Genomic DNA, 26823 nt, shown 5'->3' with positions numbered 1-26823 from the left:
CACCCAGGCTGGCTCCTTCCCCACATCCAGGCACCTCCTGAGAGAGGCCTTCTTTGACCACCACAGATAAACTAGACCCTCCCTTTCAACAACAGTTACCCTCAAAGAAAGCTGACTCCGTGTCTCCCTTGCTGTGTTCTTACCGCCAGTCATGGCCCAGGGCACATAGTAGGTGCTCAGAAAGCATTTAAGCGAATGAAGGAGCAAATCTGATACCCATTTTTTAAAGGTTTCTGGCTGTTGCTCTTCTGTGATTATCTCCTCATGTAGCCCAGGAAATGTGTTATTAGGATTTAATTTTTTTGGAAGTGAAAAATGATACAGCTTTATTATTTTAATTTGTAGGCATTCCAAGGGTGAGTGAACCTATTTCCTTTAGCTGTGTCTTTTGCTCAGCTGTCCATTGACATCTGACTGTTTTACTCAGTCATTCCTGGGTGGTGACCGGAGCCAGCAAGAAGTGTGAGAGGTTGTAACCTGAGGCACGAGGCAAAGAGAGGGGGTAGATTTCAAGGAGGTCTTAAGTAGCCAAGGGCCAGGGCCCCCAGGGTTTGTGCTCTGACAGATGCCTAAAGCCAACCCTGCCCTCTGACCTCTTGCTGGTCTTTCCACAGAAAACAGCCCATCTGGGCCTGCAGTGTAGACAGATGGTACAAGAGAAATGGTTCCTCAGTGGGTCTGAAGTGAGGGCAGTTCTTCAGGACAAGTGTGAGGCTCAGCTGCAGGTCAAGATTCCACTGCGTGGGGGAGTTGGGGGGAAGACACTCTAATTCTCGGGACCCTCCACCATTTCTTCCTTGTCAGGACTGTCTCCTGCCCTGGATCTTGGCAAATTTTAGCCAATATTTAATGAAAAACTTTTTTTCATTTAATGAAAAAATTTTTAACATAACTTAAAGTGATTTCACCCTAAAAAACCAGTTTTCTTAGAGTGAAATTGCTAAGTGACAAGATGAAGGTATTGCATAATGTTAAACTAAAGGATTGAGAGCTGAGTATTTTTTGAGGTATTGTGCATTTATCCAGAAGCCACTGTGAACCAGGCTGGACTCTGGAGATCCAAAGGCTATGTTGATACAGCCCCCACCTCCAATGCCTTACGTGATGGAATGGGGAGAACATGATGTCATGCAAGTCACAAGAGCACTGGGCCCCAAACCCAGCTTTGAATCCAGACCCTCCCCAGACCTGTTAGCTGTGCAAATGTGGCAGCCTTTGGCCTTGGAGAAGAGGATAGTGACACCATCTTCGTGGGCTCTGATTTAAAGATCTTGGCCTCAGGAAGGTATAAGAAGTCCACTTTGGGTCTTGAAAACAGAAAGAAAGCAGTGACATGTAGAGTAGTCGGGGGTGAGGCAGACATGGGGGAGCGTGGACCAAGCCTTGAGGAAAGGGTAGAACCTGGAGGGGAAAAGCAGAAACCAAAGGGCACAGATAATCGTAAGCCACAGAAGGGCAGTCAAGGAGCTGGCGGGACAGGAGTGAAGGGTCCTGCTGGGAAGAAACAGGGTCAGAGGAGTGGGCACCCAGGACCAGTCAAAGGCCAACTGCCCCTCAAAGTGAGTCTTCAAGTACTCAATTTTCATTTCGAGGAGAGGCTGAGCCCTGCATGAAAAAAGGGAGGCTGATGGTGGCAGGGCCTCGATTTTCATACTCTAAACTAGCAAAACTAGAACCCCAAAGATAACCAGATCCACTTTCCTTGGAAGACATCTGAGTGGCTTTGGTTGTTGGTGAAGTTTTGTGCCGTGGTAGAGGAGAGGTCTCTTCTAGCCCAAACCGCCTGTGCAGGGCGTCTTCTTGCCATACACAGGAGCCCGAGAAGAGCTGTAACTACAATTTCCTTCATCTTCTAGTAAGATGTTGCTATCCTGGAGATGTCAGAGCCCCTTACACATTAACGCCCCCAGCAGCTGCCAGGCCCGCCCGCTTCTGATTCTAGATCTCAGGGCAGGCCGGCTACTCCAGCCTCATTTCAGGATAGCTGCCAGGAGAAAATTAGAAGCTATTGTGCATTTTCATCAAGGGAGAGGATTCCACACTCATCCGTGTCTTCACTCAACGACTATTTCATGGTTGCCTACTAGACACAAGAAGGATTTAAAGAAGAAAGCTCTAGCCACTCACCTTTTCCCTCCAAAAGCGTATGGTCAGTTCATCGAATGGGGCAGATAAGAAGTAATCAGTGATAAATGCCCTCAAGGAAATATGTACAGTGTTATAGGAATCCAGAGGGAAAGATGTTACTTCTAGCTGGGGTGGGGCAGGGAGGGAGTCAGAGAAAGCTTTGGAAGGAGGCAGGAGTTGCCATGAATTGTGAAAGAAAGATAAGTAGGTTGTGGACATACAGACCTGGTGAGGAATTTCATCCAGAGAATCACAAAGCTTTAAGATTGCCTGTATAACCCCTGACTTTGCATGTGAGGATACTGAGGCCCAGCCTGGAAAGGGGCAGTAATGTCCACACGGTGCCCTCCTCACAAGGGACAGGCCTTCTTGACAGAGCACAGTGTAGGCAGGGGCCTGGGGGTGTGGAAGTTCTAAATGCATATAGTGGAATAGGGTTCGCAGTTTGCTCGGGAAATAGGATTTTGTAATTGATTAGATGTTGGAGCTAAAGGAGGAGCAGGGGGAAAATAAAGGTGTCTGGCCCAATGACTGGGAGGATACCTGAGCCTGGACAGGGCTGGGAGGAAAAATGGTGTATGGGGTTTGGGACGTGTTGAACTGGAGGCCTTTATGAAATGTACCAGGGAAAGTTCTAGCAGGCCATGGGAAACCCAGTGCTGGAGTTCAGGAAGGAGATCAGGACCGAAGATATGAATTGGGACTCATCTCTTCAGAGTGGAGAGTTGGGGTTGTCCAAGGGATAGAGTGGAGGAGAAGGAGGAGCTGACCAAAGACCGTAACAACAGCTCCCTTTGGAGAGCAGGAGGCAGAGGAGGACCGGAGGCATGGTCAGGGGTAGGCAGGGGTCAGGAGAGGCAATTCCCCGGAGGTGAGGGGTGGGAGAGGTTCCTCGGGGAGTGGTCTCTGTCCTAGCAGAAAGGGTTAACGTGCTGCAAACATGACACAGCTGGATCCAGTAACGAGAACATGACTCCTGACCTTTGCAGGTGCCAGGCAGCCAGAGTCAATGTTATTTAGGAAATTTGACAGTGAAGAGGAGGAGAGAGATTAAAGGGTGCCAGGGCTGAGGCAAGATGTGGTTTTCTTTCCTTTTTTAAGGTACGGGTAGACTTAAACGTTTTTCTTGGAAGATGGAGATAAGCTGGCAGAGAGAGGGGGAGATAAGAGATGGAATGGAGAAGGAATGCTTGGAGGGCGGGCAGAAGGAGACAGGAAGGATTAAGGTCGAGAACAAGACCTGTTGACATTTGGAATTAAAGTCTCTGAGTTGAGGTGGGAGGGCCAAGCTGGAGAGTCACACAGGGGTGAGCACTGAAGCCCCACCAATCAATTCGGTCATGCAGGAAGAAGAAATCAAAGGACTGAGGCCAGAACCTTGGGAGAAGCCCAAAATTCAAGGTCAAATAGGCACCAAGGAGGGGACAGCTGGAAAACGTAGTCGGGATGTCCAGAGGCCCAAACAAGTCAGCCAGTGGTACCCAGCCCTGAAGACCGGGCTGAAGGGAGATGACTAACAAGGATGTTTGCTTTTGAGACAGGTTAGAATGGTCAAGCTCAAGTCCATTAACAGCATATCAAGCGCATGATTTCTCTGTTTACACTGGACTTCCACTTCCAAATATCTTAATTAAACCAATATGTGAACAGGGAAGACATCAAAAGAACAAGGACATTATTAATTCGAGAATCAAGGCAACTAATCACTTTATTCCTTTTAGTCATTTCCTCATGTAGCAACATCCTCGGTAACAAACATTCCTGCAGCTCCTCGATAATGTTCCTGGATTTAAAACCACAGTTTTGTTTTTTCCTTCCTCAGGGACTTATTTCTTATCTCTTGGGTCCTTTTGAAATAGGCAGTTATCAGATCAACCTTTAGCTCACTGGCCTTGGGTTGAATAGGTAATTCCCCCCCCCACCCCCAGTCACAGGCTCATAAGAATTCAAGCCAAAATTCCAGGCTGGCTTTAAGCAATAAATACTGTAATTAACTTCTAACCAGGCAAGCTAACATTTTGCTTGGAGAAAGCATGGTTTTCGCAAACAAATGCCTTTCAAATAAAAAGAATTTCATGCCCTCTTTTTCCAGCATGATACTTTCCAGTGCTTGGAAATAACCAGTGTCATCTGAGAATATGTTCTCAGAGATTTTTTAAGTCCTGTTTGCTCCGGTTTTCAAGTTCTCCCATAGTAGCTACTCTGTCTTCTGAGGGTATATTGTTTCTAAGAGAGTTAACGGAGTTCCCTTTCACAAACTGTGAGGGAAGTTCTGTAGAGGCCTTCCTGAGCCTGTTAGATGTGACGCCTGTCCTGCCCAACACACAGGACAGAAATGGAGCCCAGGCCGGAATGGACATCTGTGACCGAATGTTACCAGAGGCATGCCACGGCAGGAGAGAAGGGTAGGTGGGAGTGCACCCACCCTTCTTCCTTTTTTTTTTTTTAAGATTTTATTTATTTATTTATTTGACAGAGAGGGAGAACGCACAAGCAGGGGGAGTGACAGGCAGAGGGAGAGGGAGAAGCAGGCTGCCCGCGGAGCAGGGAGCCCGATGCGGGGCTCGATCCCAGGACCCTGGGATCACGACCCGAGCCGAAGGCAGACGCTTAATGGCTGAGCCCCCCAGGCGCCCTCTAGACGCTTTCATTACTGTTTTTAAATCCTCTACAGACGATGCATATCCTTATTGGCTGCACCTGGGACAGACCGTGCCCACTGCCCAGCCTGTGGGTGTCATGCTGTCTTTAGATCAATCAGTGAAATAGGTGACATGAAGACCCAGAGTGGGGTCAGCAACGGGAGTCTGAAAGGAGAAAGTCCTGAGAATATTCAAAGAGCCATGAGAAAACCAAAGTCCAGGGCCAGAGCTGAGCTGGAAACCACAAGGGCGGACAAAGTGTCAGGTGCTAGAGGAGATTTTGTTAAGTCCCAGGGCAAAGGTAAGGCAGGAACCGAAAAGAAGAAGGCACCATGTGTATGTGCAGGAGGGCATCCATCATGAGATGGGTTATGAATTCTCACCCCATAGATTGCCCACTCTCTGGCCTGGTCTGTTTTTTGTTTGGGGGTTGGTGGGCTGAGTGGAGACTTTTTAGTTTGGGTTTTTGTTTTGAGGTTGGTTCAGCCACGCGCATGGCACTCTTTCTCCAAAGAGGCTTTTAAGCTACCACATAATTTCTGGCAGCATTTGGAGGGAGGGGGAGGGCAACGCTGCCTGAAACGTGGCCTTATTCTCTCCACACGGTGGCAGAGACACCCCCCAACACCCCCCCCCCCGTCCCCCCGCCCCCAGGGCTGCCGACGCTCCTGCATGCTGGTGGTGCGGAGAGCCTGGGTGGCCCTGGCCCCCTGCCACGCCAGGCCGCAGCTGTCCCGGAGGTAACATTCCGTGAGGTCCTGTTCCCAGTCCGCCGTGGACTGTGCAGTTCCGCGGGCACTCATGGGGCCTGGCACCCCGATCGCTGACTGCGGGAGCCGGAAGCCCTGCGTAACGCCCCCCGGCTCTGCTCACTACTTACTAACCTCGGGGGTCTGGGGCACGTCTCTTCCTTGTTGGAAAACTACCTCCCTCACCTAAACGAGAGGATTGGAATCAGGACAGCGGAGAGGGAGGAGGGATTGGAAATAGGGTGCGTGACTTTACTCTGTAAACCGTAAAAGGCTGAGGGATGTAAGGGTGCATTGTCCATAGGCTCTGCTCATTTGGTTTTCTGGCTGTCATTCGGTCATGGTCAGTAATTAGTCGTTCGTGTCCAAATGCAAAGGGGTCTGGGGGAAGGAGCTTAGCAGCAGCACCTTTGTGAAAGAGGCTCTTTATCAAATCACTCATGTGCTGGGCTACCTAAGAAATGCAGGAAGCCAAGTAGAGTATGGAGAAGGAGGGATGATACCTAGTTCTACTCCAATGTGATGCTCAAATCTATTCTCGCCTATTGTGTTCCAGGGAGGCACCTCACTAAGAGGAATATAGACATGCTGGATAACAGGTGGTAGCAGGAGACATCGGGGGAGCCCCAGGACTTTAATCAGAAGGGGAGAACTCCGGGAGGAAAGTGAAAGCTGTCTCTGGGTTTTGTAAATGTTCTTATGGAAGATGGATTTTGCTGGTGACATGTGTCTTTCCAGAGGAGCATGGGCACTTCACAGGTGCAGGTCTCAGCTCATCAAAGGCAATGTTTCCCAAACTTTGCTGCAAATTAGAATCACCTAGGAAACTTTTAAATCTCCCATTCCCGAGGCTGTACCCGGAACCAATTAAATCAGAGTCTCTCTGGCCTGGGCCCAGGCATCAGTGTTTTCAAAAAAACTCTCTGTGTCCCAATGATTGCAATGGGCAGGCAAGTTCACCAAGCATTGATCTACACAAGGATGGAGAGCATCGGAGCTAAGCACAGAAGCAGGGAGGTGCTAAAGATGAGATTCCCTGCCATCGAAGCTGCTCAGGCCCAGGCTGCCTGTCACCTGGTGGTGATGAGCTCAAGCCTTCCAAGATGGTTAAAGTAGACAAATCTCAAGCTCCCTCCCATCCTGGAAGGCTGAGTCAAGGCTCTGAGGTGAAGGTTTTCAAATTCCTGTTATAGTTCCAAGGAACTGTGTGTTCAAATGAAATAAAATATTCAAAACAAACAAAGGAGGAAGGAAGTGGATTCCCCACAACCCCACCCACCCACCGAAGATCAATTCGACCCCTGAGGAGACTTCATGGAAATCTGGGAACTTAAGGAAAATCTCTAGAACTCCCAGGAACACAGTTTTTATTTTATTTTATTATTTTATTATTTTATTTTTTTAAAGACTTTATTTATTTGACAGAGAGAGACACAGTGAGAGAGGGAACACAAGCAGGGGGAGTGGGAGAGGGAGAAGCAGGCTTTCCGTGGAGCAGGGAGCCCGATGCGGGGCTCGATCCCATGACTCTGGGATCATGACCCGAGCCGAAGGCAGACACTTAACGACTGAGCCACCCAGGCGCCCCAAGGAACACAGTTTTTAAAAACCACCAATTTAAGGGAAGGGAAATAGGACTTCCACAGAAATGAAATTTGCATTCAGCCATCTGTATTTGGAATCCTGATTATTTTGATGACTAGAAGTAGCAAATTCCAAATGGAGGAGAGCCAACATAAATGACCGTGGGCCTGAACTATTTGTTAGTTGGGAACATGAAGAGCATCAGCCAGCGTGTGGTTAACCCCAGTGCCTTGGAAACTAGACCCAGATCTTTCTGCTTATTATCTCGGTGCCACACGTAGGATATAAGAGCCACTTCCTCCAGCTCACCAAGGTATTTCCAAAAGGAAGAATGCTTAAATATTATTTGTTGAAAGTTCCCAGGCTTTGAATTGCACAGACTCTAGTTTTTGTACCAAAGCTATAACTTACATGTGAAGAACAAAAGGCAGCCTAGGAGAAGGGAAAGGAATAGGAAGTGAGGACAGAGAGGTGGAGTCCTGGTTCTGCTATTATCCAACTGTATGAATGTAGACAAGTCACCCAATTTATCCATTTCCTCCTCTCTAAAATGGAACTCATAATACCCGCTGCCTGTTTTGGATTGTGAAGTTAAAAAAGCCAAGGTCATATCCTTTTAAGTTATAAAAAATATGCATGATGATGGACAGCGAAAATTATAACATTGGAAAGATCTCAGTGGATGTAGATGTAATAAATGTGGCAAATATAAATAGGGGAGGATAAAAGGACCTATATGTTTTCAAGAACTCTACATTTTATTTGAAGTGGTAAATATTAACTTCAAGTAAACTGACAAATGAGGTTTGTTATTATAATCCCTAGACAACAACTAAAAAATAAACACAAGAGAGGGGCACCTGGGTGGTGCAGTCTGTTAGGCATCCGACTCTTGGTTTCTGCTCAGGTCGTGATCTCAAGGTCATGAGATCAAGCCCTGCATCTGACTCCACATGAGCATGGAGTCTGCTTGAGATTCTCTCTCGTCTCCCTCTGCCCCTCCTGCTCATGCTCTCTCTCAAATCAACTTTTTTTTAAAAAGTAACACAAAAGATGTGACCAGTCAATAGATAAATTATATGGAAATCTAAAAATTATTCAAATCCCAAAGAAGGGAGGAAAAGGGTGAGCAGAAGAACAAAGGAAGAAACAAAAACAAAAACAAAAAACCCAGAAGAAACAAACAGAACACTCATAAAATGGTAGAGCTAAATCCAATCAATAACTATGTTAAATGTAGATAGTCTAAAACACCAAATAAAGATAAATGTTGTCTGATTGGATTTTTAGCAAAAGGCCAAATGCTATCTACAGAAACCCACTCTAAATGTAATGATATAAGTAGACTAAAAATAAAAGGTTAAAAAACAGATATGCCATTGAAATACTAATCAAGAGAAAACAGAGTGGCAATATCAAGATTACACAAAGTAGACTTCCGTACAAGGAAAATTACCAGAGATAAAGTAGGAAAGTACATAATAATAAAGGGGAAAATGGCCAAGAAAACGTAACAGTGATAAATGCATATGTACCTAAACAAAAGCCGGAAAACACATAAAGCAAAAACTGATAGCACTGAAAGGGGAAACTGAGTATAATCCACAATTATACTCAGAGACTTCAGCATTCCTCTCAAGATAATTAATAGAACAAGTAGACAGTTTGATTGGCATTTATACAACACTTCATCTAACGGCAGCAGAAATACACTTTCTTTCCAAGTACACATGAACAGTCACCAAGATAAACCATATTCTGAGCCACAGAACAGACCTTAACAAATTTAGTATAATTGTAATCATATAAAATATGCTTTTTTTTTTTTACCACGATAGAATTTAACTAGAAATTAGTCACAAAGAGACCTGGAAATTTCCCAAATACCTCAAGTAAACGACATATGGAAATGAAACACCAGAAGTCTAAGTTCAGAAGTCTTGAACTGAGAAAATATTTTGAACTGAATGAAAGTGAAAATACAACGTGTCAAAATTTGTGGGATCACACATGTCTATTGCATGTAACTTACAATACAATCTGAAAGCAATAAGAGTAAATATAACAAGAATGATGCTTAAGTTTTGCCTAGGGATTTTCATCTGTGTGTATCCTATTGTTTATATCAAGGCTGTATCCCATTTTTCATATAGAAATAAATTTCTGAGCTATTCTATTTTTTTTTTAAGATTTTATTTATTCATTTGAGAGAGAGAGAGAGCACACAAGCAGGGGGAGCCACAGAGGGAGAGGGAGAAGCAGGCTCCCCGCGGAGCAGGGAGCCCAATGCGGGGCTCGATCCCAGGACCCTGGGACCATGACCTGAGCCGAAGGCAGATGCCTAACGACTGAGCCACCCAGGCGCCCCATCTGAGCTATTCTAAATAAGAATATGCTTATATGCAAGTGTGTATATACACGTGTACACACACGCATGTTCTCAAACACTCACACACACAGGTGTTCAGAGAACGTAGATTGGATATCATATCCCTGGTTCGTACAGCGGCCCATGTCTCAAGTTAGCCTAACTAACCTCTAGAGCAGTGCTTATCAAAATTGAGTTTAGAATCACCAGGCGGCCCCACTTCCAGAGATTCTAGTTCAGGAGGTCTGTGGTGGGCCTGAGAGTTTTCATTTCTAACACATTCTAAGATGATGCTGATGCTGATGCTGTTGGCCCAGGGATCACACTTTGGGAACCATGGCTCTACAGCTATGTCATCCTAACTGGACTCTATCATCCCTTGGTGCTCAAAACCCCAAGCACAGCAACACTAACCAAATGGGGTTAATTCCATTCTGAGCTCCCCCGCTGCATTCCTTACCCCAATTTGGAAATGGAATTAAAGCAGAGAAGTAAAAAAATCAACTATATTCTTGGAGTCTGAACTTAGTGAATATTTCCAGGAAGAAGAACAAAACTAGATCTCCTCTCCCCACCCCTGCCCCGGGCTCCAAGGAAAGTGTAAGTAAGAAAAGTAAGAAAGCTAAGAAAGCAGTTAGAGAGATGCAGATGAAGAATGGCTGAATGTTGATCATTCCTGATGCTCAATGATGGGTACATGAGATTTTATTTTACTGCTTTATTTTTAATATATTTGACATTTCCATTTTTTTAAACGAAGAGTTTTTTTTTAAAGATTTTATTTATTTATTTGAGAGAGAGACTGAAAGAGAGAGAGCATGAGAGGGGGGAGGGTCGGGAGGGTCAGAGGGAGAAGCAGACTCCCTGCCGAGCAGGGAGCCCGATGCGGGACTCGATCCAGGGACTCCGGGATCATGACCTGAGCCGAAGGCAGTCGCTTAACCAACTGAGCCACCCAGGCACCCTAAACGAAGAGTTTTTTAAGAGAGTAGGCTGCGAATATAACAGAAGATGAATGTGTGCTAGAGGAAAACGTAAATGCTATTTTTAAATTCTCAAGATGGCGAGAGAACAATCCACTTCATTAGGGTTTCTTAACTTTAAGCCCATACTAGCCTAGGAAAGTTAATACTTTCTAGAGACTAAGGATTTAGCCCAGCGTTGTTCTACTGCAAGTCCAAATGTCTTTGAAATTTTGTTTTCTCTTCCAAATGTGATTTTGCATTTTAGTAAGTATCCATTGGGTTTCATCTAAAGATAATGTTTTAAATTATTATCATCATGGGAAAATGTTTCCTACCTATTCAACTAGTGGATGGACAAGCTGCCACCTTTAGATATGTAACCCTTATAACTCCAAAGACCTAAGTGGTTCAGTCTTAGAGGAGTATCACATGCAAGAATCATGCTCAACAGTCAAAATAATTAAGCAGGAATTTCTTTCTCTAAGTTTGCTTTCCAAGGCATTCAAACTGATAGGTAATTATTGCTCAGAGTTCTCATACTCAAAAAACATACCTAGGTTTAGGTTGCTTTCTATCCATACCATAAAACCTTTATACTAAATTAGCATCAAAGTACATCCTATGTTTTTTTAGATTAACTGCCTTTGCAGTTCACTAGTTAGGGATGAATTACTGCTGCCATCTTGGAACCCCCCGCACCACCACCATCAGATCCATTTGGGAATTTCCCTCACATGCTCGAATTTTTTCACTGGATTCAAGTTATGCTTCAAGCTTCCTATTTTTGGCCACCAATTTTTTAACTGAAGTATAATTAACATGCAGTGTTATATTAGTCTCAGGTGTTATAATGATGCAACATTTCTATGCATTACTCGTGCTCACCATAAGTGTAGTCACCAATCAAAGTTATTATGATATTATTTGATATATTCCCTATGCTGTACTTTTCATCTCCCTGACAATTTTTTACTTCTTTAAAGATTTATTTATTTATAAATAAAGGAGGGACAGAGGGAGAGGGAGAGAGAATCTCAAGCAGAGTCCACGCTGAGCAGGGAGCCCTACGCAGGGCTCCATCCCAGGACCCTGAGATCACGACCTGAGCCAAAACCAGGAGTTGGACACTTAACTGACTAAGCCACCAGGAGCCCCCCTTTTTTTTTTATAATTAGAAGTTTATACGTCTTAATCCCCATTATCTATTTCACCCATCCACCCCTACCCACCTCCCCTCTTCTCTGTATTTAAGAATCTATTTTTTTGTTTGTTTGTTCATTTGTTTTGTTTAATAGATTCCACAAAGAAGTGATATCATATGGCATTTGTCTTTGTCTGACTTATTTCACTTAGCATTATACCCTCTAGGTCCATCTATGCACTTGCAAATGGCAAGATCTCGTTCTTTTTTATGGCCGAGTAATATCCCATTGTATATACATATGCACCACATCTTCTTTATCCATTCATTTACTGATAGACACTCATGTTGCTTCCATATCCTGGCTATTGTAAATAATGCTGCGATAAACATTGGGGTGCACATATCTTTGGAATTAGTGTTTTTGTTTTCTTTGGATAAATACCCAGTAGTGGAATTACTAGATTGTATGGTATTTCTATCTTTAATTCTGTAAAGACCTTACTTCTAAATAAGCTCACACTCACAGGTTCTGGATGGACATGAATTTTGGGGAGACACTGTTCAGCTGAGCAGAGTCTCTGTGGCTACGCACACGTGAAGTGCACACAACAGCCCAGTAGTATTCATTACATTCTTCTTTTGTTCATAGGGCACTTTCTGTTTTATAGAGTATATGTGTGGGGTGTGTGTATGTTTGGGTTGTGTTTCTTTGTCATGGTTGTTTGGGGGTTTTTTGCAATCTAGTGACCAATGCTGTAAATCTTTGAAGCCTGCTTTTGGGGTGGTGCCAGGCCAGCGAGCGAGTGGGCTAGCATCCTGCATACAACTGATTGCCGCGGCCTTCCTCCCTCAAACCAAGCAGGTTACACCTCCTAGGGTTTCACTTCTTACTGGATATGCAGGATGCTCCTTTTTTATGTTTTCTGATCACCGATGTGGAATCCTAACACAACTCTGTGAGGTCACCACAGATGTTCCTTAATGAGAATGTTTGGGACAAAGCTGACCAGAGCGTCCAGGAGACAGGAAAGGCTGAATTCTAGTCTCAACTCTGACATATTTTTTTTCCTGACATATTATTTTTTAGACAGCTCCTGATTTTCCCTGTTTATGCCAGGGGGAGGATGCATTCTTGAAGACATGTTGCTACATTTCACCTACATTTGTCGGCCTTGATAAACTATTGATAAGGTAGCTCTTTTTAAAAATAAACCTTCTTGGGCGCCTGGGTGGCTCAGATGGTTGAGCGACTGCCTTCGGCTCAGGTCATGATCCTGGAGTTCCTGGATCGAGTCCCGCATCGGGCTCCCTGCTCGGCGGGGAGTCTGCTTCTCCCTCTGACCCTCTTCCCTCTCATGTACTTGCTCTCTCTCATTCTCTCTCTCTCAAATAAATAAATAAAATCTTTGAAAAAAAAACATTTAAAAAAAATAATAATAATAATAAAAATAAACCTTCTTGGCTTTGTCAACAAATACTCATTGAGCTTTTTCTAAATACCAGCTCTTTGTTGACACTGTGGACCATAAAAAGAAAACCAGTCCCCACAGGACTAGGAGATCAGATAAGTAAACTGAGGCAGGTGTATGCCATGGAATATTATGCAACAGTTAGAAAACTCTAGTTATTACAGAAACAAAGGTAGACTTTAAAAGCAAAGGGTTGTTGGAAACATGGTAAATTTACCTGAATTCTGCATACACATATATATCACATCAGTGTAGGTGCTTGTTGGGATGGGCAGGGTGATGGCAGTGGGAATCCAGTGTGAAGGGGAAAAGTAAAATAAGGCAAGCGAGGTCTTGCCCAGCAAAAGTGTCATAAGCTGAAGAGTTTGATTAATTTAACTGTCTGCCCCTGAAGTTAAAAAAATCTTGCGGAGTTTACAATCAGCATTTAGAATAGTAAAACAATGAAGACAGCAATGGATGGAGTGTCAGAAAACAGGGCATAGACACCAAGAGTAGGGTTAAGAGGTTGGAAGCAGGAAAGAGCAACGCTAGAATAGGACCCTCAGGATGAGCTGGGGACACTAGCCGTACTCAACAACCTCTGAGTGTCTTTTTGTCAGGTACTAAATAAGACAGGGCTCCTGCCCTATGAGAAGTCACAACTGAATTTTTTTTTTAAAAGCAGACATACAAATTTCTGATATTTTCCACATTTGATTGAATGCCGACAAGGGGCTGTGTGAAGCAGCTGAAGGTAGGGCGAATCACACAAGACCTTGAGTGTGAATCAGGGGAGGGTGGGCTTTTTCCCTTGGCTTGGAAGCTTGGGGTCCGGCGGGAGACAGGAGGAAAGGTGCACTTCAGAAGGTTCATCTAGAGTGGCACGTAGGGAGATCCACGATTCTCCGCCGCGGTCCAGCTGTGAGGCAACCAGAGAACAGAGACAAGAGGCCACTGGGCAGGAGAGGGATGGAGGGGACCACAGTGGCAGCAAAGGGGATGATACGCCTGATGAGTGATCAGCTAGCAGGGAGAAAGTTAGGAAAGAGCAGAAGATGGTTGCCAAAACTTGAACCTGAGCAATGGGAGAACAGTGTTTTAAATGGAGGGGTTAGGAAGCAGGCTCATTTAGGGTGAGAAAGATGCTAGGTTTATCCCTAGATGAACTGAGCTGTAGTGAGGCCCTTTGCAGCAATTAACGCTTCTGGAATTCTTTCTAAAGGAAAGTACTAAGCATGGTCCTTCCCTGCTCCCAGGGAGTAGACTTTGGAGCTATGACGGGGAGAGAAGCCCTGAGACCCCCTGGGGCCGCCGTGGCGGACCTGCTGCCCCTGAGGGTGGGAAGAGGCATGGTAGGTACTCAGCAACTGTGGTGTGAATGAGCTTTGGGACTTCTTATTCAGCAGCAGCGTTATCTCCAAACAGATTTCCACTGTCATTATCCCGATCAACATTTTTTCATGGCTTCCAGTGCCAAAACCCAGCCCCACAGTCAGCCCGAGGTCTCCCCTTCCCACCCCATGTCCAGGGGTGCTCCTCGCACACCCCCACTCTGCTCCAGCCCCCAGCACCCTGGGTGCCCTCTAGCACCCCACACTGTCCCTCACCCCTCCAAGGTCAGGCCTGTTCCTGCCCCAGCCTTTGTCCACACCGTTCTCTGTCCCCAAATGCCCTCCCCTGTCCCCTGTCTGGTGACCTCCTCACCCTACCAATTCCTGCTCAAATGTCACCTCCTCTCCAAAATCCTCTATGTGCCCAAGGAAATTCTGACAGCCTCTCTGTTCGCATGTATCAGTATGTATCCGAGCTCCCAAAGTTGTGGGTGGTCTTATCTTTGTAGCGCCCACCCCCCAGTCGCATGCCCAGCTTATTTTCTTACTTAAACCATTGATGGTATCTATTTCATACAGCATTATTTGGGGCTTAAAAACACACAAAGTTCCTTTATAGTTAGTAAGTATTCAAAGGAAATTTGGAGTCAAAATAAATCAAATGTTAATATTTTAAAGAATGAGAATTAGCCATACTTAGCTATAATTTAGCAATGAAATAAGAACAAAGACTTGGCATTTCCCCTTATTCAACCTGTGATCATAGCGTGTCAAAGGGAGAGCCAACCTTCTTTCTCTAATACTCTGATTTTCAGTCCAACTGTGTTGCATTATGTTTTAGAGAATCACACAGGCTCAATTCTTTCCAAACACAAAATGCCAAAGCAAATCTGAACTGAAAAATTACTGTGTGATATGTATGTATATTTATTTAACAGAAACCGTAATTTGAATACTTTATCAAACTGGACCTGGATTTACCTAAAGAGAAATACTTGTGGGTTTCTTTTTTTAACAACATTTTTATGCATCACTGCACGTATTTACCATTGTGGTCAAGAGGCATGGAGGACATTTGTGAGATTGGAATTCTTAAACAGGATTATTCAGATATAAGCAGGACTTGAAGGAGTTTCCAAGAATCTCTTATCTCAACTCCAAGGTTAAAATATGATAGATCAGAACAATACAGCTCATAACTTACTTCTATTCAACAAGCATTTATTAAGTGCCAACCAAGTGCCAAATAGTGGGCAAAAATGTATATGTCACAGTATCTGCCTTTAAAGCACTCATCTTTGGGCACCTGGGTGGCTCAGTCGTTAAGCGTCTGCCTTCGGCTCAGGTCATGATCCCAGGGTCCTGGGATCGAGCCCCATATCAGGCTCCCTGCTCCACGGGAAGCCTGCTTCTCCCTCTCCCACTTACCCTGCTTGTGTTCCCTCTCTCGTGGTGTCTTTCTGTCAAATAAATAAATAAAATCATTAAAAAATTTAAAAATAAAAATAAATAAAGCACTCATCTTCTAGCAAGGGGGTGCATATGTAAATATATAAGTGCAGGGAATATATATATTATACATAACATATATATATAGTGCAGGGAAAATAAACTTAATAGAAATCAACCATAACATATATGTTTGTCTAGATGCTACTTCCTTCTGTCCCTGTCAAATTTGGACTCTAAGCGTTCTTCATATTCAGATCCTAAAACTTACTCCGAACCACTTCCGACCTTGGGCAGTTTTGTGGGGCATCACGGTGAGATACATAATTTCAAGATCATGAATTCACGCTATCTCCAAGTCAAATCCATCCCCACAGGGTTCTGTCTGGCCTTCCCCCATTCCACTTTTATGTCTCCTTCTCCACAGTGACATCCCTGGCTCCCAACATCAACTCCAGGGTACAACCACTTTGGAAAAATGTTTGGTAGTGCCCACTATAATTAAGCATATATATACCCATAATCCAGCAATTCTACTTCTGGGTATATCACCAGGAGAAATGAGGACTTATGTCCAGCAGAAACATACACAAATGTTTATAGCTCTTTTACTCATAAGAGCCAAAAACTAGAAACAACCCAAAAGCGAACTGATAATAGAAAAGGCAAATAAATGGCATATTCATATAACACTAAGTTGCTATGAAAAAGAATGAACTACTGGGCACCTGGGTGGCTCAGTTGGTTAAGCGACTGCCTTCAGCTCAGGTCATGATCCTGGAGTCCCGGGATCGAGTCCCGCATCGGGCTCCTTGCTCGGCGGGGAGTCTGCTTCTCTGACCCTCCTCCCTCTCATGCTCTCTGTCTCTCATTCTCTCTCTCAAATAAATAAATAAAATCTTTAAAAAAAAAGAAAAGAAAAGAAAAGAAAAAGAATGAACTATTGATAAATGCAACAATTTGGATGAATCTCATGGGCATGAAGTTAAGTAAAAGACGTCCACACAAAAGAATATGTACGGTATTATTCCATTGATTTGAAATACAAAAACGAGCAAAACTATAGTGTTAGATGGCAGAGTAGCGGTGAACCGTGGGTCTTGTAGGGACAGAGTAATGACTTTGAGGGGGCAAGAGGTTGCTTTCTGGGGGTCTAGATGGTCTTTATTCAGGTAGTAGTAACACAGGTGTAATACAAATATAAAAAATCATCAGGGAGGGCACCTGGGTGGCTCAGTCAGTTAAGCATCTGCCTTCGGCTCAGGTCATGATCTCAGGGTCCTGGGATTGAGCCACACATTGGGCTCCCTGCTCAGTGAGGAGTCTGCTTCTCCCTCTCCCTCTACCCCCTCCCCCCTGCTCGTGCTCTCACTGTCTCTCTCTGTCTCTCTCTCCCAAATGAATGAATAAAGAATCTTTTAAAATAATCATCAGCTTATAAACTTATAATTCAAATACTTTCTTAGATGTACTATATCCTAATTTTAAAAAAATTAATACAGAGGGGCGCCTGGGTGACTCAGTCAGTTGAGCGACCAACTCTTGGTTTCAGCTCAGGTCAGGATCTCAGGCTCACAAGATCGAGCCCCGTGTTGGGCTCTGCCCTCTTTGGGGAGTCGGCTCAAGCTTCTGTCTCCCTCTGCCCCTCCCCCTTCTCACACGCTGCCTCGCTCTCTCTCAAATAAATAAATCTTTTTAAAAATTAATACAACTACAAATTGGGCTGCTGGAAATTCGCTCAACTGAAGTGACTTACTCAAACGAATCTCACATGTGTCAGGAAGTGACAACGACATCAGAACTTAGTCATCTGCCTGGCAACTGTTGCTTTTCTGTCCTAAGACACATGCCACATCTGTAATGTGAGAATAGGGGAGAAGTGTGCATCCTTGGATTTGACAATACTGTATGTGGGCTTACCCAGTGTCCTGAGATCATTTTTTATTGTTGAGCTGAATTGGACTCTCTCCCCACCCCCGCCCAGGGTCAGTCACAATCCAAACCCTTAATGGCGTCTGCCTCGTGTGTATATAGGATTCCTGGTGCCCTCTAGGATTGCTTACTGATCACGCAATCCCTGGGAAGGTTGGCTCTGGGAATCCTAAATGCCCACAGACCGGGAGGGCGGGCATGGCAGTGAGAACTTCAGTGGTAGAGTGGAATGAAGGCCACACCCCCAGACTGTCCCTTGGTCTTCTCCACTCTCAGCGTCTGCTCTGTTGTCCAGGCAAAGCCAGATATGTGAAGTAAAACCATGCTTCCCTTGATCGAGAAGCTTTCTCTTTTGATTGGGACTCAACAATAAGAGATGGTTATAACAAAAATTAAAATATAATAAAATAAGAGTGGGTTTCCAACTTTAAATGCACCATAACCACGTGGAGGGCTTGTTAACCCTGGATGCTGGACCCCACCCCTGAGTCTCTGAGTCAACCAGCCTGAGCCTCTACCTCTAAGAGCTTCCAGGAGGTGGGTTTCTACTGGTCCGGGGACCAGTCTCTGAGAACTACTGGTGTAACGGGAAGAAGATGAAATCAGAACATCAAAGTTCAAGTCCTAAACTACTAACAATCTGTGAGCTTGAGCAAGAAACTTAATCTCCCTGAGCCTATTTCCTCATCTGTATAATAAAGGTAATATGTGTCCTGCTTGCCTTATGCAACTGGCTTTCATGGTATGTGAGTACATTTCTGCTTTGAAAACCATAAATCATTAGGCCAGAAGTCCTTCACTTTTTTGTGTCACGGACTCCCTTGGCAGTCTGTGGAGACCTTCTCAGACTACTGTTTTTAAATCCATAATATAAGATATAGAAGAGTACAAAGAAAACCAATTATATTGAAATATAATTATCACCATATTTTTAGAAAACAGATTTGCTTCTTAGTAATTTTTAGTAGCATGTGCTTCTTTAACATTAAAATAGGAGATCTCGGGCGCCTGGGTGGCTCAGTTGGTTAAGCGACTGCCTTCGGCTCAGGTCATGATCCTGGAGTCCCTGGATCAAGTCCCGCATCGGGCTCCCTGCTCGGTGGGGGGTCTGCTTCTCCCTCTGACCCTCCTCCCTCTCATGCTCTCTCTACCTCATTCTCTCTCGCAAATAAATAAATAAAATCTTTAAAAAATAAAAATAAAATAAAATAAAATAAAATAGGAGATCTCATGGAGGGTCTAATAATTATTGCCATTTCAAGATAGCGGTGAGTTTTTCAATAATATTTCAAAATACCAGGGCGCCTGGGGGGCTCAGTCAATTAAGCATCTGCCTTTGGCTCGGGTCATGATCCTGGGGTCCTGGGATCGAGCCCCATGTCAGGCTCCCTGCTCAGCAGAGAGTCTGCTTCTCCCTCTCCCCCCCACCCCCACCCCCATGCTTGCACTCTCTCTTGCTCTCGCTCTCTCTCTCTGAAATAAATAAACAAAATCTTTCTTAAAAATTCCAAAATACCTGTAACAGCTGTAATGTCATATGAATACATGTGGATTTCTATTGATGACACAGTCACGGTACTGCTAGTATTATGATTGGTCGCTGAATTTATAATAGAAGGAAGGCTACGATAAGGATGTAACTGACAGACCTCTCCAAAGTGGTCATATGATGTGAGTAGGCGTGCTCCATTTTCAGGACATCCACATTAGCTAACATACTCTGAGACTCACTTGGGTTTGTGCCCACATGTGAGCTTCCATGAAAGCTCATAGACTGGAGCAAAAATGGCAGGGCTCAGCCCTCCAGCGGGCCTTGTGGTGGTGGCCAGTGATGTCTGTCTGACCCCTTCGCCCTCGAGCTTGTTATGCTACTTCCCAGATAGCTTCTAAGAACTACTGAAACTTGGAATTTTGTTAGTGGGAGGAGTCGATTTTCATTTTCCAAAGGAAAAAACAGGGACGCCTCGGTGGCTCAGTGGGTTAAACGTCTGCCTTCGGCTCAGGTCGTGATCCCAGGAGACCCGCATCTGGGTCCCTGCTCAGCAGGGAGCCTGCTTCTCCCTCTGCCTGTCACTCCCCCTGCTTGTACATGCTCACTCTCTCTCTCTTTCTGTCACAAATAAAATCTTTTTAAAAACCTGAATAATTAAAAAATAAATAAAATAAAATAAAAAATAAAAAAAGGATAAAACAGATGTCTAGATCACAGTGATCAGTTGGCCGTAAAGAAACCACCTTTCTTGTTTGGATGCGGGAACCAGTGGTTGGGTCGGCAACAGCGGGCATTAAGGTTGTGGGATAAATTGAGAAGCAGGACTCGGATGAGCAAGTGATTCCTATATGGATCTCAGAGAAGGGCGTTGTTGGTGCACATAGTTTAGGCCAAATACATATACCCAGCGTTGACAGCTAGAACGAATAAAATCCATATGTCAGACAAGAGTGGAGATTTCCTCCTATTGACGTGGCTGTGACAAGCTTCGCCAAAGCTTAACCTTCTGTGACCACGCCCACTTGCAAGAGCCATGAGTCACCTGCACCTTTTTGTGGGGTAGTTCTGGACACCCATTACATAGCACTGGAACTGCTTACAGGCCCATAAATTGTAGGTGCAGCTGCTTTCAATATGCAAGCCCAGGTGGGGGCTAGTGCTGGACCTATTTCAGAAGCTAACCTGTGGGCATATGGAACCGGGCCCTTGTCTGCTAAAAATCTCCCACAGCCTTTTTTTACGCTTTGCTATTATACGGTGAAAGATTCATCTAAACCCCGAGAGCGGGTGCTTGGGTAACAGTAGTAGATGGTAAAAAGATTCGGGGTCCCCGTGTTTTATTTCCTGGGAAACTCATGCAGCTTTCTCCTGTACAGTATTTCAGGTGGTTTTTTAATGGATTTTTGGGGGGGGTTTCCAGATAACAACCTCTTCTACAAGATTGCCATTAAGAGCAATAAAATCTTAGCCAGAACCAACCTCAGTTCTGAGCTTTGGATGCTCTGAATGGGATTTTAAGAAGAACCAAGAAAGAAAGGGAAAATATGTATATCCCTCGGGAGTATTTCTGCTTGTACCATGTCCTTTATGTTAACTAAAAAAGATTTAAGCTTTAAAGAAGGTAATATATGCATATGGTAAAACAAAATTTAAATGGCAATAAAAAGATATAAAATGTGAAGTAAATGTTTCCCTTCTCATCTCACATCCCAAACTAGTTCCTGTCCCCAAATGTTAAGAGTTTTATGATATTCTCTGAAAAGTTTTATGCATGTGCATACGTCTTATGTATATGCTATACACAAATGAGATCATACCAAACATGCTGTTCTGCATTTTTTGTTTCATTTAAATTTATCACGGAGTTCTTCCCATACCCCCACACACAGACCTATCTCACTGTTTTGGGGACCACATGGATCCCACTGCATGGACATTCAGTATGACAAACTATGTAAGCAATCCATATTTAGGTTGTTTTGGGGTTTTCTCTTTAAAAAAAATCTGCAGGGCATATCCTTGTTACAAACACTTTTGTATACTTATGAAAGTATATCCCTCAAAGTGGTCTCCTACAAGTACAATTCTTGGGTTAAGTGTATAGCACTTAAAGTTTTAGCAAAATATAACCAAATTGCCCTCCAACATGGTTGAATCGGGTTACCTTCTACCAACAATGTTATGGATGTTTGCTTACTCACGCACCTGCCGATTCTGGCAATATTAAATGTTTTCAAACATTTGTCAGTCTGGTGGGTCAAGAAGATACCATTGCAGTTTTGATTTGCATTTCTTTTTTTTTTTTTTTAAAGATTTTATTTATTTATTTGAGAGAGAGAGAGCACAAAAGGGGGGAGCCGGAGAGGGAGAAGCAGACTCCTCGCCAAGCAGGGAGCCCGATGCGGGACTCGATCCCAGGACTCCAGGATCATGACCTGAGCTGAAGGCAGTCGCTTAACCAACTGAGCCACCCAGGCGCCCGATTTGCATTTCTTAAATTATAAGTAAGGCAGGGCATCTTTCCATTTGCTTACAGAGTATTTGTACTTGGTTTTCTTTGAATTACCTGTTCATCATCCTTTGCCTATCTTTCCTTTGAGCTTGTGTCTTTTTCTGTTATGTATTTTTGCATTCAACAAATATGAATTCCTACTATATGGTAAACACTGCGCTGGTCACTAGACCTGTAACAGTGAGGGGAGCTTGCAGTGCTCTGGGAGACAAACATTAGTTCAATCATGTTCTGAATGGATGTGTGTACAGACTGAATTAAATGCCTTGGAGGAGAGGCTTTTGCATCCCTTAAGCACATAAAAAAGAGAAGGCCTGAACTGGGGGTTGGGAAAGACTCCCCAAAGGAGCTGACATCTAAAGAACAAATATGATTCCAGGTTCAGAGAAACGCTTCTGGAAGAAAAGAATGGATTGTGGAGGGAACATGATGTATTAGATGAGCTAAAAGGTGGCCAGGGAGCAGAGCGCAGACAAGTGTGGTGCACGATGGGGCTGCACCACATCACTGCGGGCCCCAACCTATTAAGGATTGGGGTTTCTTCTCTTACAGAAATAGGAAGCCATTAAAGGGTGTTGAGCCACAGCTGATGGTCAAACCTGCATTCTGAAGACATTACTCTGGCTGCAAAGAAGGGAAATAGCTAGATCAATTAGACGGTTTTCGAGTTAGTCCAGATGAGACCTGGTGGTGGTCTTGCCCTAGATTATGGCAGTGGACGTGGAGAGAAGTTGATGGGTTCAAGAAATATAGAGGAGGTCAAATAAAATTTGATGATTGGTGGGCGCCTGGGTGGCTCAGTTGGCTAAGCGACTGCCTTCAGCTCAGGTCATGATCCTGGAGTCCCTGGATCGAGTCCCGCATCAGGCTCCCTGCTCGGCGGGGAGTCTGCTTCTCCCTCTGACCCTCCCCCATCTCATGTGCTCTCTCTCATTCTCTCTCTGTCAAATAAATAAATAAAATCTTTAAAAAAAATTTGATGATTGGATTGGATATAGGGGATAAGGAAGGGGGAGGGGTCAAGGATAATTCCTCCATTTCTGATGAAGTAGGTGGTGGTACCACTTACTAACATAGGAGACACTGGAAGAGGTCAAGGGTGAGTTCAGTCTTAGACATCTGAGTGAAACTGTCAAGTAAGCCATCAGATAAAGAAGTCTGGGACCAGAGGAGAACTCTGGATTGGAAACAAATTTGGAAGCCAGCAGAATACAGTAATTAAAACCATGGCATAGATGAACTTGCCCAAGAAAGTACAGCACCCAAATCTTCATCCTCAAGGAATGCTAATAATTGGTAGCCAAGTAGAGAAAGATGACACAGAAAAGAAGAATGGTTGAGCATCCCGAGAGCAGGAGGACAGCAAGCTGACTGTGGTGTCTCAGAAACCAGAGAAAGAATGTTTCAATTAGGATGGAGTGGTCAGTAGTGCCGAATTCTACTGAGACGTCTAGCAAGGGAAGGCCTGGAAGATGCCCGTTGGATTTAGCAACATGGAGGGCTTGGTGACATTAATTTGAATTGTTTCAATGGACTAGTGGGGGCAGGAATCAGGTTGGAGCTGGTTGAGAAATGAATGGGAAGTGAGGAATTGGAGACCATATGGACCACTCTCAAGTGTGATTTTTGAGAGAAAACGGCCCCAAACCTACTCTTCCTCAGTCTCTACTCTTGACCTTCTTTATCACTCAAGCTGAATTGATTTTATAATTTGGTATTCAGTGCTCCACAGCTGTGGCCATGGCAACCAGCCAGCCAGGGATGGAGTCTGTGGGGTCCCCTGCTCTAAATAGGAAGCTCTGCCACCCCGTGGAGCAGCTCTGACTCTGCCGGCCCCCGGAGGCCCACTGTAGAAATGCTGCTGAAAATGGGTTTAAGAAACAAAGGTTCCTTATATTTTAGAGACACCTCCTGAAAAATGTAAGGATAAATGGGGTCTGGGATTTGCAGAGTGAGACAGGATAAGCCATGAGTTGATAATTACTGAAGCTGATGTATACACAGAGGTTTATTATACTGTTCTCACTGCTTTGGTTTATATATAAATTTTTCCATAATACATTGTACAAAATTAAATTTAGTAATTCTGTGCAAGTGAAGTTGCAAAGAGCCAGTGACCATCACAGGCCCACTATGTATAAGACACTTAACACTGGATGTCTTTTAAACTCAATCCACCATTGGCTTGGGGGTTCAAAGGTGCCAAATGCCTAAAGGAAGAAAGTCAGCTCTCACATGCTGTCCTTTCTTCTCTCATTAACTGAACACTTTGTTCCTTGCCCCTATTCTCCTTTCTTACCTCCCTCCTAAGTGTGGATACCGTTCTATCGCTTCTCATCTTCATGAACTTGAACAAGTTCCCTCTCATCCCTGAACCATGCTCTGAGAGTTGGGGACACCTGCTTGGCAGTGTCATGAGGATCAATTTTGACTGTGTATGTGGGAGCATCTAGCCTCAAAAGCCCACAGAAGTCAGGAAGGTCATACAAATGAATGAAGGTGATCAGGTAGGAGAAAATCATGGGACCCACTTAGACCTATCTTTAGCTTTGTCACTTTTAGTAGACCTACCAGTAGAAAGAATTATAAGAAAATTTCTATTCTGTGAGACAAATAACAATGCCAGCATGATCATAGATGGAATAAATAATCCATAGTCATAAATGAATGGGCAATAAACTGAAACTTAGCCTCAGTGTCGGGGAGTCCTAAGGAGCGGTGGGGTTGGGGCAAACCAGAGCACACAGACCCCATCTAACGGGGCGGTCCTCCTCAGCTCCAGCTGGTTGCTGCGGTGAGGGGATGTCGAGCCAATGCTAACATGTCTTCTTGTTTTACATGACAAGCTAGAAGCTAGAGAACCCAAATTGGGTTTGGGTTTAATTATTTAAAAACAAAACAAAACACCATGAAGGCCAAACTAAGCTTATCTGTGGGCCAAAATCAGCTCCCAGGCTGCCCATGTGCAACCTCTCACCTAGATAATGGGATATGACACAGTTCCCCTTTCTCTCCTTTCCTCTTCTTCTTCTTTCTCCTTCCCCTCTTCCCCTTCTCTCCTAACCACTCCCACTCCTCCTTTCTCTACTAAGTCCAAGTGGTGGAAGGGATTGAGCTGGTTGAAGAAAGTGGTCGAGCCCTAGATGCCTCACCCCCTCAGGGCTGAGCTCAGTGCCTGGCACATAGTGGATCTTCTCCATAGTAGATCTTCATAGTGGATCCTCAGGAAACACTTTGATGAATTTAGAATAAGCCAGTTCACTTTCTTGTGCACCCCGTGGGCTTACTCAAGGAATTGTCTTATTGTTCTTTTTGTTGTTCTTGACAGCTTTGCGAAGTCGTTCTGGCCGCTCCATCATCAACGGGAACTGGGCAATTGACCGGCCTGGAAAATACGAGGGCGGAGGGACCATGTTCACCTACAAGCGTCCAAATGAGATTTCGAGCACCGCTGGAGAATCCTTTTTGGCTGAAGGCCCCACGAATGAGATCTTGGATGTCTATGTGAGTTTGGATGTTTCTGGACTGTTGGGATTTTGCATCTTATGTTTCTTCCAAGGACCACACTTAGCACAAATAAGCAACAAATTGTTGCCTGTGCTCAATAAAACCATTCGAGCTGAGCCTTTGGAGATGCCGAGGTGCTTGGCATTCATTTTTGCCACTCATTTCTGAATGTACCTAGCTCACAGAAACCTTAAACTTTACCAGATGCTTATTACCCTCAGAGTTTATTGACCCCCTATAACCATTTTCACTTGTTGAACCAAATCAGAGGCAAAACATATCCTTTATTTCATGAGCATTGGCTCCCCTCCAGGCACTTTTCTCCTAATGCTAATTTGGCATGTTTTCTTTTTATGGCAAAAGAAAGCAAATGCCCTAAAGCAAGACACGACCGCTCAAGTTCCCAGCCCTCTTCAAATTCTATTAAAGCGAATGAAGAAACAAGAGCTCCAGAGTACTCCAGATGATACAATAAAGCTCTGAGTAACAATATAGAGGTTTACTACAGGTTCCTTGCCTGGCAGAAGACAAAATGTGGGATTTATTTTACAAGAAACTAAATTATGAAGTCGCCCCAGAGTTTAAAATGGTCCTTATTTTTTAAAGAAAGCACTAAGATCCAGTCTTCTTAAAAAGATCAGGAAATTTAAAAAAAAAAAAAAAGTGACAAGAAATAAAAGCTCGAAATCAGGTTTTGACAAAGACGACCTCACCCACGGATCTGCCTTCTCTTACCATCTCCAAAGCCATGCAAATCTACATGCTAGTTTGCTGTGTTAGAATTTTATAAATATTAGTTCTCCAATTATATAATTACATGTTCATTCCTGTTGGGCCTGGTGGCTCATAGACTAGAAACTATAAAAGAAGCCTTGTTATAGTTAATTTTGAATATTTTTTTTAAGACTGTCCAGTTGGTTGTTGGACTTCAGGTAAATTTCAAATGGCATCAGGGGTAAAAAACCCCGGTCTTTAAGGGCCCACTGTGGGTGGTCTAGGATGTGGTGGCCAACAATAACTTCATAAACGAGACAAGGTTTGCACTGGCAGAATGCTCATGCAGAAAAGGCATAAGAGAGGCGAGGGGGGTTTCCGGCCTCAGACCCACAGTCAGAATATGTGAAAAGAGAAATGAGGGAATTGGGGGTAAACAGTGGAGCCAGGGCCACACCCCTTCATCCCTTGGGGTTCTGTATTCACCACCATGGTTCCTGGGTGTCAGGAGCTCAGTGGTTCTCATGTCTGCCTTCCCTCGGGTGGTTTGTAGAATGGAGGCCCCATTTCCCCTGGAGAGAGCTGGTAAAGGGATGATGGTGGACAGAACAGACACTCTCATGAACCAGCAGGACCCACTGTGCAGGGGTGACTGGGAGACGCTTGTGCTTTTAAAGGATCTAAGAGACAGCTGTGATTCTAAGCTCCTCCTCCAGATGAGGAAATCAAAAACTGTGAGACCATGGGACTTGTTCTAGGTTATACAGCTGGTCAACAGGAGAACCCCTTTAGAAAGCAGTAGAGGCAGAAATATCAGAACGGGACAGTGTCTCCTTCTTGCCTGGTTCATATTCAC

General features: G+C 44.3%; 1 protein-coding gene across 5 annotated transcripts in view; it reads left to right on the top strand.

The window, feature by feature from the left end:
* Window positions 1-26823, top strand: part of THSD4 (thrombospondin type 1 domain containing 4) — a 580925-nt gene that overhangs the window by 502877 nt on the left and 51225 nt on the right. For all 5 annotated transcript variants that reach the window (XM_064570218.1, XM_064570219.1, XM_064570220.1 and 2 more), the window contains one exon: window positions 25075-25250. In XM_064570218.1, coding sequence (XP_064426288.1) covers window positions 25075-25250 — 176 coding nt within the window. The remainder of the gene's footprint in view (window positions 1-25074; window positions 25251-26823) is intronic.

This window comes from Mirounga angustirostris, unplaced genomic scaffold (assembly GCF_029215605.1).
Source record: "Mirounga angustirostris isolate CCGP_5_RB_7025 unplaced genomic scaffold, mMirAng1.0.hap1 SCAF_9, whole genome shotgun sequence".
Taxonomy (NCBI): domain Eukaryota; kingdom Metazoa; phylum Chordata; class Mammalia; order Carnivora; family Phocidae; genus Mirounga; species Mirounga angustirostris.
The sequence above is the reverse complement of the archived record's forward strand: the minus strand, read 5'-3'. Positions and strand labels throughout refer to the sequence as shown.